This window comes from Cololabis saira, chromosome 1, assembly GCF_033807715.1.
Source record: "Cololabis saira isolate AMF1-May2022 chromosome 1, fColSai1.1, whole genome shotgun sequence".
In the NCBI taxonomy this organism is placed as follows: domain Eukaryota; kingdom Metazoa; phylum Chordata; class Actinopteri; order Beloniformes; family Belonidae; genus Cololabis; species Cololabis saira.
This window is the reverse complement of record NC_084587.1, coordinates 13,580,383-13,598,223: the sequence shown is the minus strand read 5'-3', so window position 1 is coordinate 13,598,223 and position 17,841 is coordinate 13,580,383. Positions and strand designations below refer to the sequence as shown.

The window sequence follows — 17,841 nt, the reverse complement described above, 5'->3', positions numbered from 1 at the left end:
GCTGATTATGGTTTACAGTTTAAGATTAAGATTCCCAGAATATTCTAATTTTTTTAGATAGAATATTTGAGTTTTCTTAAGCTGTAAGCCATGATCAGCAATATTAAAATAATAAAAGGCTTGCAATATTTCAGTTGATTTGTAATGAATCCAGAATGTATGACATTCTTGCATTACAGAAAATAAAGGACTTTATCACAATATTCTAATTTTCTGAGACAGTCCTGTATATATATTCTACTATGTTATGTTTTAATGTCTCTGTAAAGCACTTTGAATCACATTGTTGTTGAGTGGTGCTATATAAATAACCTTGCCTATATCACATGCTTGCTCTGGCTTTAATAGAGATATAACTAATTTAGAGCACTTTTCAGTGGATCCACGCATCTTAAGGTCTTTGTAGCACTTCAGACAGAGAGCACAGACACGGACAGCATCCGTTTTGACTTCCTATAACTGCTAAAGTTGGAAGCCAAAGCGAGCCGCTGCCTAAAACCGTAGTAGGTGGTGGGAGTCTCTGTGACGAAACCGTGTCATTAACTATCCATGCTAGCGCTGGGTTGTGTTGCGTTGCGTGTGTGGAACATTTGCTTGCATGTGTGATATCGCTGTGGCACATATCCAAAAACAAACAGCTGTGCAAGGGTAGATATCTCGCCTCGAGTCAAATAGCCAGCACTGTACATCACACACTTAAAATAACTCGAGTTGCCTCGCTTAAGTAAACAAGTACAACGTTCCCCAGACTCACACACACAAACAGGCAGCTTTAATCACACATGAATACTTACATTATTAAAGAGATCAAAAGCCATTTCTCAGTAGGGAACGAGTGCTCTTGCCGAGTGTAAGCGTGACCTTTCTTCTGGGCTTTCATGGCTAAGCTGCTGTGATTAATGACATCAGCATGTCATCTAAAAAACACTCACAGATGTGTGTCTGAGTGGAGTAGAGAGTGAAATGTATGGACCAGGCTGAAGATGAATGCGGATGAGTGTGATCCACTTGAGAAGGATTCCTTCTCATTGGTTTTGCAGTTTGACGTCAAAATGTTACACACGTAACCAGTACTCGAGTTGAGGGGGGATGAGGGGGGATGGCATCCCCCCCTGAAATAAAAACGGTCAAAATCATCCCCCCTGTAAAACTGCCATCCCCCCGTTCCATCCCTTAGTTAATTTCATCAATGAATGTGGTATTACTGCTATTTCAACATTTAGAGTCGGCACCAGAAAAATAACACCAGAAAAATAACTTATTTGACAATTTTCACCTGTTTCAGGTACATTTTCACTTAAAATAAGGAAAAAATCTGCCAGTGGGACAAGATTTATCTACTTATTGGCAGATTTTTCTACTTATTTTAAGTGAAAATCTACTTAAAACATGTGAAAATTGTTTTTTTTATCCAGTGATGAGTCTTGTTTTAAGTGTAATAAGATTTTTTTACTAAAATTAGACATTTTAACTAGAAATAAGACAAATATTAAGATTTTGAGTTTTTGCAGTGATCCATTTTACTTATCCTGTGAAGGACAGAGTCATATTGATAAGTTCAGAAAACTGTTTTTATTTTTGTGTTTTGATGTATTAGATGTAAGCCCAGTGGATATTTAAAGCTTACAGAAGGCTGCATTTAACTGCTGTCATTCCTGCAGTATTACTGCAGGTGTTTTGGTCAGTGCTATTATTTGTAATATATTATATTATTTGTAATCAGCACAAATTATTTGTCATAAATGATAAAATCCACCATCCTGCCTGATTTTTTTTTACAACTCGAGTACTGCACGTAACTACTGATTCTGTTTGTATTCAAGTGTTGAACTGATCGTTTGGAGTGCCTAACACACACACACACACACACACACACACACACACAGATGGTCACCTGTGTCCCCCCAGCCGGTAATGTGACAGTTGCTGGCCTGTTTGAGCACTCTCTCTTTCCTCGTGGGCAGACAGGCGGGAAGGACGTGGCGGCTGAATGACACACACTCTGTCGGCATCTGGCCCGTCGCCCCCGGCGACAGGCGCACCAAGGCCAGGTCGTAGTCGTTGCTATCGGCGCGGTAGCTCGCATGGAGGATGATTTCATCAACTCCGTACTCCTCTTCGTACTCCTCTGGAACGAGGGAGTGGTAGTCGCCCACTCTTACTTTGTACTGCTTGGTGCTGTTTCCATACCTGCAGGGGGAAAAATGGAGGACAGGCCCTTTGAAACTGTTTCACCATTCGCACTGCTCATTCATTAACCACATTTTGAGAGCGTTTTAACCTTTGAACTCCACTGCACTATAGGTTTGCTATAATTTGAACCTGATTTTAAGATTTATTCCCAAAAATGTCTTTGTGTCACACAGAGGTGTCAAACGTATTCAGATTCATTACTTTATTAGTATAGATAGGCTACTAGAGTTTAAAAATACTCCTGTAGAAGTTGAAGTATCAACTCAAGTTTTTTACTCAAGTAAAAGTATAAAAATACTGGTTTCAAAACTACTTAAAGTATAAAAGTTAAAGTAATGTAAGGGGGAAAAAGCCATTAAGGACAAAAGCCATTGAAAATGAATGCATCTTAGTATAATGCAAATATATTAAAGAAGCATATATGTGTACTATTGAGCATTAACATGTGTTTCAGAGAGCAGGAGATATGATTACTAGTTGCCTATAAGTATTGTAATGGTGCAAAAAGTCAAACTTCAGAGGCATGTTATCATTTATCCTAACCTTTATTGGAATGTACATCCAAGTTTAGTTGCAGGAATTTTAGGGAACGGATGTAAGAACAAAACTGGACAAGAACATCTGAAACAACCACAACCAAATTCACTCTATCCGGATGGAGCAATTTAACTGGATAGTTTTTTTTTTTAAGGCCGAAATGAAAATAGATTGACGAGGCTGTTTTTAAATGTAAGGAGTAAAAAGTACAGATAATTGCGTGAAAATGTAAGGAGTAAAAGTAAAAAGTCGAGTAAAAATAATTACTCCAGTGAAGTATAGATAACCAAAATTTCTACTTCAGTAAGGTAACAAAGTATTTGTACTTCGTTACTTGACACCTCTGGTGTCACAACTTCTCCAAGAGAGGCCTGCTCACTTCTGCCGGTTTGATTATACAAACCAGACCACAGACAACAGACAGCAATGACAGTAATAAACATGTCACCATGCCTGTGACTCAGAGCTTTATTGTTAGCATAATAGAGCGTTTTGCTCTCCATGCTCACGGTGGACATACTTGAGCTTTTTATAAACAGAGAGGGACAGCGTGAGAGAGAGGGTGAGCCAGGGACAAGGATGGGTGGCAGAGGAATCAAAGAGGAGGCCGTTCCATTGAGCCAAGTCTCTGTGTCCAGTTACACGTGGTAGAGTTTCCGGAAAGATATCTTGACCTGTGAATGCCGATGCATTTCTGGCAGAGCAGAGATGCTGCTGAACAACCTTTTACGTCTATAAAAATACACACAACGAAATTTCAGAGCTTACACTGGTTGTAGATTCATGCAAGGACGCCAATAAGCCAGGAAGCCTGTATTAGTCAGGGTTAAAACCCGAGTTTCACGTATATTTGTTACTCCTCAGATATATTACAGTTGACAAGCCCTTAGCTGTGGCTTTTAAAAGGTTTAATTTGTAAAGGTCGTGTAACCACCGACCTGAGGTCACATTTTACGAACCTACTAATGGGAGGATAAGGAACCGAGCAACATGATCTTACAAGTAATGTCGCATACCTCGAGTGCAAATTCAGAAACCAATTGCGGGTTGTGTGTATTTATCTGTTTATTTGGTTCCGCTTTGTGTAGCTGTGCTCTTGCACATTTCAGCTTCTTTGGGTTGTTCGCAAAGAAATGTGACACCATGAAGTCGGAAATCCAAAGGAGCTCTGGCCTGCATGCAGCTAATCACTTTTCAGAGTTATTACAGGCGAGACTAACAGCTCGGAGCCTGAAAGACTGACACCTGACCAGACAGATGAACGTTTGACATTTACTATCAGATTACAGGGAGCTAGTAGACACGATCCTGAGATGCTATACTAGACACTATAACAATAATAACAGTTTAATACTAAAAATAATATTATTTTTACATTATTATAGGCGTGCTCTAGTCATTTTTGGATCATGTTCAGCTTCTCTTTACACTTCAGTAGCCGGCCTGAATGTTCTCACTGCGTTTCGTATTATGACACACACGTACACACGTTTACGCACACACCCATGCAGTCCAACTATTAAAAGCTTGTTCAACACAAATAGCGCAGAATAATAGAAGATGAATAAGCAATAAAGCACATAATAGCTTTCTCTTGTCAATATGTGTCAATATGTAAACTAATTATCAAGCTTACATACCAACATGTCTGAAGAATGAATCAGAAGACAGTTCCTAGTTTGAGACTGTAATTACATGAGTGGCAACCTTTCAATGATTCATTGTTCTTCAGATTTTTTTCTTTTTACCCCATCTTAATTTGCAGTACAGATTTCTGCATGTGGTACTTTCACGTTGCAGAGTGGATGTATCTGTGTACGCTGCAAAAAAGGCCCTCTAGGAATAAACCTAATATTCCATAAATCACATCTAAATGTTCTTATTTTATGAATAATATCTGTGCTTGAAAACGATTCTTAAAACAGGCAAGATAATCTAAAATAGTCTTCTAATTTTCTTGAAACAAGGCTTTTTTTGTTTTAGTGTAGAAATGAATGCAGAAACGGTATACGTTTGACAGAAGTGGCAGTCTCTTAAATGACTTTGGTGAATTAGTTCTTCCTTTTCTTAATGGAAAAACATCTGGCTTTGTAGACCTGGCAGCACAAGTAAAACATATTAACGCTAATGAACAGCTGAACTCTAACATGTGCGGCGTGAGCAGTCAATGCAGACTCTGTGGTTCGAGACTTCTCTGCCGCCGGCATCTCTGCATGCAGTAGGTGATTCATTTCAAGTTTTTGGCTCCACGTAGAGGCTTCGAGACCAGATGAAGTAAAAGTCATTTCCTTTTTCTCTGCCACCTGCACCGAAGCCGCTGCCAAACCCCCAGCGATCCCCGCTGACGTCGCCAGGCTTCTCAGGCTTCTCAGGCACCTCTGTGCTGCCAGCATTGTGCATATGTTTGAGCTGTGGAGCTGCGTTTGGGTTGAGTCGAAAGCAAACGCACGCATAATCACACTCACACTTCGAGGGCTCGTGTAAACCCGCGTGTGTTTAAATGCTGACCTTTTGAAGCAGTGTGCTGAAGTGAGGACCCAGCACGTGTCGATGAGAGTTGCTCCGCACACCAACCTCCCGTCCCCTCTCGATCCTCGCAAACGAATGGCGGCCTGCCACGGCCAGCCGCCCCTGTAAACATATACGCACAGCCATACATGCAAGAAAGACAGAAAGATTTAACACTCATCAATTACAAAACAACACATGACCTCAGCTACAGACAGAGAGCGTGCTGCGTGCACCTGGGTTCACCCAAACAACGCTACGCAGTTAACAGGTCACTATTATAGAATTATACAAACGTGATTTATGGCTTCTTTTTTTTTTCTTCTTTCTACAGGACATTAACATTAACATGCCTGGAAGAATGAGTTTATATGAGGCGACCTGAAGTATAAACAAGCCACTCCAAACTTGCACTTAACTACACTTATCTGAACTCTTTTGCACATACCAACATGGTATGTGCAAAATGGTACTGTATATCCAGCAGAGTCAAGATTTAAACTTCCCATTTAAAATAGAATGTTGCTGTAGGGAAGTCATCAAATAGATCTGCAAACTTCACCTGGTCCGGATATTATGCATCATTTTTGACTTCACACGTGAGAATTCAACTGAACATAATGTGAGGAAAGCTATTTAAACGATTTAAGGTCCTAGAGAAGCCAACTTTTTAACCATGTGATACGTTTGTTAGGGAGGATGTCTCCGTCAGTTTTCATTTCTTTGAGCTTCTTTAAAATATTTTTTTATTGTTATTTTTTATCCAAACCAGAAGCGCAGCAACTAATCTATTAATCCTTTAATGCTTGATATATAATAGTTCATATGTAAATTTCTGCCCAGCCTTTGCTCAGTCCTTTCATCAAAACAATAAAAAATGACTAAAATTGGTTTTAAATATATATATATATATATATATGTATATATATATATATATATATATATATATATATATATATATATATATATATATATATATATACATATATATATATATATATATATATATATATCAAAAAAAGTGAGCATTTCCTGTGTACATTTTCATAAATCAAATATTAAAGCGACACTATGTAACTTTTCCACCTTAATATCATATTTCCAGAGTCATTGTGATGGTACATCAACTTCCAACAGGTTTAATGACACCTCTGTCATGATCTGAGGGGTCTGTATCGCCTTCACTGGCAGATTTCACTTCAGATTTAATGTATCATTATAATTTAAGTAATAATCTACTGCTGATTTACAATTTCAAAGCAAACTGGTTCCAGGTAGGTACTGGTGGTTCCAAAAACTGCTTCTAAACCTTTTAGAACATCTGATAAGTTGCCATTTCCACCATTTATAAACTCAAACAATTTCCACATTCAGCTGTTTTTATGCCTATCATGTCAGATGTTTTTATGTCACCAAATATGTTTATAAAGTGATGCATTTTGGCAGCTAGTCATTGCTTAATGGCGCCCAGCAATGGGGCAGAAATTACTTTTTGATATCTTATAAAAAGATCCCATGCTGCAAACTCCATGGATGTGTTTGCCAAAGTTAGGAACTGATTTGAAGTAAAATAATGCCAAACAGTCAACCGTGAAGTTCAGTCACAGGTACACCCTTGGCACACACGACTGGGTCTTTCTTTGCTTTTAGCTTGAAAACCTCTTTCTACCATCTGCGACTCTTAGACTTGAAAAGTGGTCATTGTCTGTGACAGGCGCTCCCTGCTCTGTCATAGATCCCCTCTGTCCCTTCCACCTTACCTCAGAGAGTTTTCGCCTCCTATGATTCGCCGCTGACGAGTGTGCACGAGCCGAAGACCGCAGATGGAGCTGACGGGATCTGACACAGACAGAAGAGGAACCATTTGTTGTAGATACATGTGTGAGAGTGTGGTAGGGCCTCTGATTGCCAAACCATACATTTCAGCTCAGATGTCGCTCCCATTAAATATTTAGACTGGTCAAAAGCGTAATGTTTGAAATCTATCTTTAACGACCACATGTGAAGTCGAAATCTATTAGAAAACAAATATATTAAAGATCGGTTTCATAGGCCGAGTGCATGTGGGGTTAAAGTCTGTATGGTGAAGACAGGAAAGGTCCTCCTGCCCTGCTCGGATGCTCATGAGAGAAACGGCAGCAATCACACATGTGCACGTAATAGATAGCGTCGAGTGAAACAGCCCCGAAGTGTGGCAGACAGGACGAAGCAATAACACCCTGCTACCATTTTACCATCTGGACGTTCATACGTTCACAAAAGTCCCGGGCACTCTGGGAAACGTCTTACCTTTTGACTTCTCTGTGTATTGGCCACATTTGCTAAAGCCAGTTTTTGTATCGCTCCATATAACAGCCTGTCCTAACTGCACGCGAGCGTCCGACTATCGCGTCGCACTGCGTGGCATCGGACGCTCTCTGTCCACACTGAGCGCGTTATGGGCCCCCCCATGTTATTTTAATTGACAGCTGAAACTCGCTTTTTAAAAGGCTGATTTATGGTCCGCGTTATACCAATGCAGAGCCTACGTCGTAGGCTACGCGGCGCACGCACCAAACGGTGCGCGTTGCCGTGGACCCTACGCCGTAGACGACGCCGTCGATTTTACGCGGAACCATAAATCAGCCACCCATGCGCTCCTGATAGAAACTCCTAAAATAACTCCTAAAAGAGTAAAGAGACAAGTAAAAGATGGGTGAGTACGTGTAATCTTCCTACGTTTGTGGTTTCTAAACAGAAAAAAAGCTTGATATTGTGATATTTAAATGTTCTTCTATTTTCTTCCTGCCGCTCGCATTGAAAGCCGGTTGAAAGTGCTGTAGGAAACAGTCATGGATGAGGAACGGCTGATCCAGTTAGTTGAAATGAGAAGTTATCTCTACCTCCTCATTTCACTACAAAAACCTCAATAAAGTGGCAGAAAGAAATATTATCCTATTATTATCTTATTATTATGTATTATCTTATTATCTTATCAGAATCTTCCAGCTCCCTGGCGATCTCCCTCCAGCAGCTGCCACTTTATTGAGGTTTTTGTATTGAAATGACTGTTTCCTACAGTGCTTTCAACCGCCTTTCAACGCGAGCGACAGGAAGAAAATAGAAACCGGGCATCCGACAAAAGTCCAGCTCAAAACGGTGCGCCGCGTTGTGCTGCGTTGCTCGCGGCCAGTTAGGACAGTCCAATAGAAAATAAAGTAATGGAATTGTTTTTGTCGCTGACGCTCGCTCGCGTCGCATGCAGTTAGGACACGGTGTAAGTTAAGGAGGTTATATTCATTTTCTAGTACACATGAAGTTAAAACCATGTCTTTCTATGGGACTGACCTTTGACCTCTCTGTTGCGCTGCTGCGGTTCACCGTAGTCACAGATGACGCCGGCGTCCTCGCTGTGGCGGCAGTTGTGCGTGCCGGGCCTTTGCTTGATGCAGTCTGCCAACGAACGCTCGTCTCCGTTGCACTTGACGTTGTCCACGTGGATGGGGCCCGTCCCCTCCCCGAAGTACGCCATCACGCGGGCTTTGGCAGTGCCGCTGCTGACAGGTGGAGGAAAAAACAATCATCTTAAGGGCTGAGTATGGTTCTGCGTCACACACACGCAGAGCACACGGCGCACCCGTGACACCGTCACGAACTGTTCAGACTTCTCCGTCTCTCCATTTGGTCGCGGTGCAGTACCCCCCGCGGCCACTAGTTAGCGATCTTTTTCTGAATGGTTTATCCGACTTTTTCCGGTCACAGTAAATCAAAGAAATAAGGACAACTATTGTGCAAAAAACAAAAACAAAAAAAATCACACATAAACGAAGAAAAAAGCCCTGGAAGTTCACTACTGCTTCAAACCGGAAACCGGAAATGCTTCGCTTTCAAACGAACCAATCACAGCCCTCTCGGTCTGCGTGTGGACGGCGTCTCCTCGACGCGTAGTTAAAATTTTCGGGAGGTGCACGTCACTGACGGCGCATGTGTCGGCGTGTCCTCTGCGTGTACAAAAACCACACGCCGTAGACACGGCGTCGTTTTGACGCAGAAGTATAATTCAGCCTTAACAAGGCCTGTATTGAAAAAATCGATTTCCCAATTCTAAATCGATTCTCATATTAATTCCTAAAACCTAAAAATAAAACCTAAAAATATGTCTAAAGATCGATTTATTTATTTATTTTTTATTTTTATTTTTTATTTTTTGGGGGGGGGGGGGGTTATTTGCTTTTATTTATTTATGTATTTTTTTTTTTCATCGTTACATTACAACTTTTGGTTATTTTTTTGTTTATCCCCAAAAAAGGAATGTTTTGTTGGACACGAGAATAACTGGTGACATGTTTTTGCCTTTAAATATGTTTAAAGGTATTAAAACATTAAAGTGTTAGGTTATAATTGCATAAAATGTCTATTTCATTACTTCATATACTGTCTTGGGGTGACATTTGCAAAAAATGCTAAAAACCAAATGCTCAAAAATTAAAAACCAAAATAGACCGAAAATGGAACAAATAAAAACGGAATGTGGGAAAAAATAAAACCGATTTCATCCGTCTCTGTTTGCTGCCCTGGATCTGTTTGATAATTCTGACCCACGATGTTTCTGAAAGCCGTTCTATCAGCATTCTGGGAGCTGATTGGTCCTTACAGCATCATTAGCTGCCAATACTTGCTGTTGAATCAATATAATACTAGTATTCATATTTTGCATAACTACAGTCATATAATTCATGCAACAACTCAAAAAACAGTTTTAATAACACTAACCCAAATCAATATCGGAATCGAATCGAATCGGATCGAATCAAATCTTGATAATCGATTCTGAATCTTAAGAATCGGAATCGAATCGATTCTTGACATTTGAATCGATCCCCAGCCCTACATCTAACTGCTGCAAATCTTCTTCTTTTCAAAATGACATGAGACATGGAGCTGCAGTCAAAAAGAAGTCAGCTTTGGATGTTATAAGTTTAACATTCTCGGGCCGTGATGCAAACTAGGTCCCAAGATCTGATATCGGCTGTACTTCTACCATTGTGTCAGAAAAGCTTATAGACTGCGGTTCTGTATCTACAGGCTGTAACTGCGATTTTAATTTAGATTGAGAGATAACTAAAAAAGAAGGTCTAATGTATCATCCCTTGAGCTTGGTGGGTGACGGGTCTTGTAACCCCAGTCATCCACTGGGAGTCTCATGTCTCCTATTAAGACGTGCAGGGTTGTATCTGTCTCTACAATAGCTCCCCGAGCAGTACTTAGCATGCAGAGGGTGAACCTCCGAGTCAGTTGGAAGTCTGCCCAGAGAATGACATCATGTTCTCCTGGTGGGTTTCCGTGGCAGTTATGCTACAAGAGTTAAAATGTGAAAAAAATCTGCTTCATACACAAACCACCAAAGACGGAATAAAGACATTTAACCTGTAACCACGATACCCATTTTTCCAGGGAGACATCTTTATCAGCTGTTTTAAATATTGCAAGAAAAGATGGAAGATAAAGTGAACAAGGTGCTGGAGGAGCTGCAGAGACGGGTGCCGTCTCGACAAATTCACTCACTCCTCAATCTAAGACGGAGCTATCACAATAACGGCTGTGTAACTATGTCGACATCAGAGGCCTTTTTTGCATTTGCTCAAGTTCCAGCATGCGGCTGATGTGCTAAGGTGAACAAAAAAGGTTCTGTTCAAGCACAACTCAAGCGTTTGGGAGATTGTATAAATTATATGAGAGCGTTTCAAAGCTTTCAAACGTGGCCGTAGGGAAGTTTATAACAAATGAACTCTGAAAACTGGTTCCAGAAAAGTTGAGACGTGCAAAATGTAAAAGACATTCAGAGCTTCCCTCTCCCTGCCTAGAGATTTAAGAGTAGTTTGAAGTCATTATACAGTTCAAAATGCTGATATGCAATAGGAGAGAAGGTAATTTGTAATATTATAGGGTATTAAAAGGAATTTTTAAGGGGTGAAGACTGTCAAAAATAAACACAGGAACACTCTGTTAAACATCACAAAGTAAATTAGTTAATGATAAGTTATTGTTTCTCAAAGTTAAATTGCAGTGACTTTTCAATTAAAACTGACAACAGGCACTTTAGATCCCGGTCTAAAGTCTTTAAAATAACAAGTATAGCTTTTCAAATGTAGATTGGCTTTCTTGGTGGGCTGATTAGCTGTAATCTCTGGGCCTTGGGCATAAATCTGAAGTGAAAATTGTAGTATATGCTCACAAAAACCTCAAAAACAAAAGTTTTCTGCATCTACAAGTACAATGGAATACAACAACATCCATGAACAGCTGCATCTTCTCATGTCCTGAGCTTGTTTATGATACGACTGCAAATAAAACCAATCCTGCAGTGTGACAAGTTAAAATCTTGTAATTATTTCTAGGAATCGTGAAGGTGCATCCTTCTGGCGCGACGCATGGGAACCGTCTGCTTTCTTATCAGGGCACAATTTGAAAGCCATTATCCTTGGACACCCATGTACTGTACATCCAGATCCCAAGACTGAACTGTCCATATTTATCACCAACTTAAGACATCCGGTTTGTAAAATGTGGTAAATAAGCCCACGCTCATACGTCGACGAGGTGAAATCCCATATTAAATAAGAACGTGAGCACATTTCATTTCACATCTCCAGCTGCTGACCTGTTCAGTTCCCAAACACAAAGAAGAGGTGATTTTGCCTGGACTTGTGGGAGAGGAATCGTCCAGTCTGCTAACTGGAGATCAAGCTGTTGAGTTTAAGTATGACATGTGAGTACGTGTCTGTGTGTCTCCTTATACGTTGCTTTAATACCATTACATCCACCTCTTTGCCTTCAGGGACCTGCTATGTATGTAATGCCACCACACCCTGCATGACACAAAATGATGATCCTAACATGATTTACACACTCGTCTAACACTTTTCTCCCAACTCTCCCACACTTATACACTCCAGATGTGGATTTCGTCTACACGCAGACTTGTCACGGAAAACTGGGCAGAAAATGCATCATCTTCAATAGGGTGATAAAAAAGAGAGAAAACAAGAGTTTGAAGAGTTTGTTGCCTTCAAGGAGAAAAGGCCCCTGAAGGTGAGCTAAAGGGGAGAGAAGAAATAAAACATAAATGCAGCTGGCAGTAAAAATTTAAGGTTTGGTTATTGAAAAGCCCTCTTAAAAGTTTTAAACCCCTCTGCAGTTTCTTCATTGCTTTAGATAATTCTGAAAAACTCAAGACTTCTGACAACTCAGAAGTGGAAGCAGAAAGCTGGAGATGAAAGACGGACAGAAATTCAGGGGTTGAGCAAAAGACATATGCCAAGTCTATACGGCTGTGGAGGATAATGCGAGCGGATTGGGCAGTCTGGATTCACTTAAGTGAGTCTGATGTACAGAGTGATCACGTTGCAAAAGCCACAGGTTTTCTCAAGCGCTTGAACGCTTTTCCACCGTCCTGATCGAGACAAAGGCTAAAAACCCTGGCTGGGAACCCAAAAGGTGAATCAAATGAGCATTGTAGGGTTTTTCTAACAAGTTATTAATAAATTCAGTTGTTCTTAAACTATAAACATCCCAAATCGTCAGTACCAGGTTCTGTTTTCCCAGCGTTTCGTGTTGGTGGGAGTAACCCTTCATCGTGTAACGGGATTTGCATTTTTGACACTTTTATGACACAAAAATTACACAAAAATGCGTATGTAACGTAAAGCTCCAACAGCGCAGCGCTGTCTTGGGAACTTGTATGATGTTGGATGTGTTTGCGCTTTTAAACATAACCTAAAAGTTTTAATTCTCTGATTTTTGGGGGATTTTTTTCCAGATTATGCTCACGGTCACGGCGCAGTGGAAAGAGTCATTTCCCCTCCAACCTGAGGGTCACCGGCTCCATCTGGAAAGACGCCGAACCCCACATTAACCCCATTTTCCCAGCCACTCAGCGTGCCATTCCCAAGCTTGGACAAATCAATCAATCAATCAATCAATCTTTATTTCTAAAGCCCTTTACAACACACAGGGTGACCAAAGTGCTTTCCATTAAAATCCAAATTAAAACAAAACAATTTAAAAACAACATAATAAAACCATTAAAATTAAATTAAGAATATATCACATCAATACTATGTATTCAAAGCCAGTCTAAATAACCATATTTTCAGTCTGGATTTAAAAACCCCAAAGTCAGTGATGATGCGCATTTCTGGGGGCAGCTTATTCCAGAGTCTGGGTCCAGCAACCGATACGGCCCGATCACCCCAGAGTTTAGTCCTGGTCCTGGGGACTTCCAGCAGGAGCTGATTTGAGGACCGTAGGCCTCTAGTGGAGTTCTGAACTCACACTTGTTCACATAAATAAAGAGGGGCAAGCCCATTGAGGGCTTTAAAAACAAAGATTAACATTTTAAAATCAATTCTAAAAGAAACAGGAAGCCAGTGAAGAGCAAATAAAACCGGAGTGATGTGTTCGCGACGTCGAGTATTAGTTAAAAAACGTGCAGAGATGTGTGGGAAGAGCATCCGACGTAAAATCGCGTGCTCTCGCAGCGACCCCTACGAAGGCAAGGCTCTCAGTTTGTCCCCCTTAAACATGAACGCTGCTAAATCATGATCTGATCACGTTCAACGCCCTGTGCTAGTTATGATGTCACCACATCCATTTATACCAGTTTTTGAAGCTGACTCTAATCTGCTCTACTCTACTCTACTTTACTCTACTCACAGCATCTTCCTAAAGGTTAAGTACCACCTCTAAAACTACACCAGGAACAGCAGTAGAAGGATTGCATCATTCACACATAAACATCATTGCAATGTCGCTGTTTCACTTTTTAAATGAGATTTTTTTTTTTTTTTTTGTTGCAGAGCTTCAGATAATTTCTTGAGGTCTTAATAAAATGTTTGTGTAATTCTTTGTGGTCAAAAGCCAATAAGGATAGAGTACAAAAGAACCCTTTTCAACCACTTGAGGACGTGAGATGACGATGGGGAAGCTAGATAACTCAACTCTAATCTCGGTCTGTGATGTCATGGCATCCTGCATCTCCTCAGGCCGAACCCACATCAGACAGTGACGGTCGGGGATTCTTTTGTGTTAGAATATTTGAATTGGCAATCAAATATATGCGCTCAAGGACAAACAAAAAAGTATTTGCTGGTTCGTCCTGATGTTGACAAACCTGCTCACACGCTCTTCCCTCCAGCTCTTTCAGCTTTTCAACACATCATTCGTGAGAATTTGAAATAAATAAGGAGGAGCACAAACACAAGCCCTGGGCGAGAGGGAACGGTATGTTCTGTACATAAGCGTGGGATTTAACCAGAGGATGATCACGTTGAAAAACTCTTAGTATGTGATCTGTACTGCTAAAAGTCAAATTGATATTGAGTTTAGTCACTTCTGAAGGCAAAAAAAATCAAAAAAAATCTGGCATGTGCTCTCCTGAGGGCATCTTAACTAGTTTCTTTCAGCCTGTCATCCATGACTGCAAGGCTAACAAAGAGGTTGTTTCGGTGCACGTGCGGGTACCTGTGGCCCAGCTGGCGGCACACCACCTCTGCATCGTGATCCGTCCAGCCGTCGTCACACACGGTTCCCCACTGGCCCGACAGGAAGAGCTCGACGCGTCCTTCCCTGGAGCTCTCTCCTCCCACAAGCCTGACTGGCACACCTGCACACACACACACACACACACACACAGGTTTCCTTCAGTTTAGATTTATGTGACACAAAGTCCTAACATGTAATTTCAAGATAATTTACACAGGGATATAAATACCAGAAAAAATATGTAGAAAAAAAATTTAAAAAATCCCGCATATGGAAGTAGACTTGATACTTCCTAAAGCTGTTTATTAATTGGTAGAAACTTATTGGTTGTTTGTGTTGTATTTATTTTTTGTTATTTTGTCTTTTCCTTCTTTTTCTTTTCTTTTCTTTTCTTTTCTTTTCTTTTCTTTCTTTTCTTTTCTTTTAATTTTCTTAAATTTTTAAAGGTTATATATGATATGATATTGTGAGGAAGGGACAGGACTAAATAAGCGTTCTGCTTCCTCCTGTTCCCTTTCGAACACATTGTTTTGCTGTGTGTTTTATTTTTGAATGAGACTGTTAAATTGTTTTGCTTTTTTTATATTTTGACGCTTTTAATTTGATTGGGTTTTGTTGTGTTCGAGACAAAGCCAACAATAAACCTTTGCCAGAACCAGGTTCGTGTTTACAGGTGGCCACCATGTGACTTGATTTAAGCAGACAGTGGCAAAGGTTTATTTCTGTTTCGTGAAGATACTAAAAAACTAGTTAAAGCGAGCACGCAGACATTCCTAACAAACCGGATCCTCCGGTCCAAAAAATGCCTCGTGAATGGAGGCGTGTGCGTACACGCCCTCTACAAAGGAATTGCTTCTAACACCTCGCACTTTTCTTCAACAAAACAACTACAACCACTTCATTTTTGAGTGAAAAAGACTGCTCCAGGGGCGGAAAACCCCAACGTCAATCTGTGAAGATTCATTTCTTCTCGACTAATCCTCCGTGTCGGCCTCCAATGTCGTTCACGCGGCGTCAGTCAACTGAGACTGAGCATTACGTTGAATATCGTGTCTGCGCACAGATTCCACAAACAGACATACACTAATCTTATCTGACCAAACACGAGTGACTTTTTTCCACATGCGAACATCTCTTATTATCTGTTTACACTCTTGCTATCAGTCAGTTCAGTCACACTTTTTTTTTTTTGCCACCAGGAGAAGAGTTCATGAGAAGTTCCACATCTTTCAAACATATGTTAAAAGCATTAAATCTTTAACATTTTCAACGTGAACTCACTCATTTTCGGTGTATTAAGTGGAGAAGCATGTAAGACTTCTACAGTGTGGGAGTACTTTTAAGTGAACCCTAACAACTGGAGGAGAGAGAGTTAAAGGAGTTATTAGTTGGAATGTTTAGTCAACAGTCCTCTTGATTAAAAAACACACACCACTTTTCTCCTTCCAGAAACAACACACACACACGCACGACTTCAAATGAGTCTAATCCACTTGCAGACACCCTTTCCAACCTTTCAGCACCTCTTTTCATTAATGTGACAGCAACTGAATCCGTTGGTGTCTGAAAGAGCACCCGGGACACTTTCCCTTTACAGCTGCAAATGCTTTCTGTCATTATAAAGACAGAACCACATGCAGCGGGGAGCAGAGTTCATCTCACTTACAGCAGGTTTTTAGGATGGAAATATCTAATGATGATGATAATGAATGAAATATTAAATGATGAACTGATCACTATCAGAACTTTCCTTCTTCGTCCATTTCCTCCGCAGTCTTCAGGTTTGCAAGCCTGACTCTCTTCCACACACTGCAGGACATTACTGTGTGTTTATTTGTTTATTTGTTTATTAAAAAGGATCCCCATTCGTCTTCACCATGGGAAGATTATTCTTCCTGGGGTCCAAACATAGACATACAAAAGATGACAATAATCCAACTCAAAAAGGGAGAAAAACATTCACTAGAATTCCTGAAATAATACATTGAACCAAAAATAAAAGATTAAGTAACCAACCATCCACATCTTAAGTAACAATATTTGCTACTATCACCAGATCTGTATCCACTTTTGAGCAAAATAGTTTGGTTGCAACGACTTTATAATTTATAATATACCCATACCTCTATTTATAGTAGTATAAATATACTACATATCATAATATACTCATACATTATAATATACTCATACTTCTATACTATATATACACTCATAGCCTACAGTGATTTAGAATATATTTACTATTAAATTTATAATATCTATAATATACATACAATTTGCACAATAATCACAATATATACCTATGACCGATCATGACTTCCTTCTGAACCACAGCCTGCTTCAGTCTTCTGTGTGTGTGTGTGTGTGTGTGTGTGTGTGTGTGTGTGTGTGTGTGTGTGTGTGTGTGTGTGTGTGTGTGTGTGTGTGTGTGTGTGTGTGTGTGTGTGTGTGTGTGTGTGAATGAAGTTATGAGGGACATTCATGTAATAGTGATCAAAATACCCAAATAAAAACTGCTACTGTTGCAAAGTGATGACAATATTATTACTGAATGGATTGGATAGTGATGTTATTCTTTATTTCTAAGCTGATCAAAAAAAGAAGCAGCATATTTTAAATGACTACATGCAATGTAAATGTAATGCATATACTAAAAATCTTACAAGAATAGATGTTTATTCACACTTGTGCTACTTCGTGTCAGCTATCTGAACAAATTGAAAAGCAGTGTAAATGCAAATTCACCACAAACCGTAAGCGCTCAAACATAAAACAAGGAAACTTCCTTGTAAATAGCAGTAATAGCACCATTTTACAGAGGGATGTTTGTATCATCAGAGTGCTCCTCGAGCTGTTGCCGAACAGCATAAGCCTCATAAAATCCACCTAATGAAAAAGGCTATTTCAGTCTCCGGGCGCACTCTGCACAAAGTAGCAATGCTCTTCTAAACCTGTCATCAGAAATGGATGTAACAACCGCACTGGAGCATTTCTGGGAGTCTGTGACATTTACCAGACTGACCAGAGTGACGTATGGCACATTTAGCATCTAGATATACAGTCATAAGAAAGCTCAGCCGC

At 40.2% G+C, this 17,841-nt stretch overlaps 1 protein-coding gene across 3 annotated transcripts in view; it reads right to left on the bottom strand.

The window, feature by feature from the left end:
• Positions 1-17,841, bottom strand: part of prss12 (serine protease 12) — a 36,050-nt gene that overhangs the window by 2,173 nt on the left and 16,036 nt on the right. For 2 of the 3 annotated variants that reach the window (XM_061743670.1, XM_061743824.1), the window contains exons 8-12: positions 14,740-14,881; positions 8,566-8,774; positions 6,999-7,077; positions 5,239-5,361; positions 1,895-2,190 (exon numbers count right to left, since the gene is read on the bottom strand). In XM_061743670.1, the coding sequence (XP_061599654.1) occupies positions 1,895-2,190; positions 5,239-5,361; positions 6,999-7,077; positions 8,566-8,774; positions 14,740-14,881 (849 nt within the window). The remainder of the gene's footprint in view (positions 1-1,894; positions 2,191-5,238; positions 5,362-6,998; positions 7,078-8,565; positions 8,775-14,739; positions 14,882-17,841) is intronic. The other variant, XM_061743748.1, reaches the window with a different exon arrangement.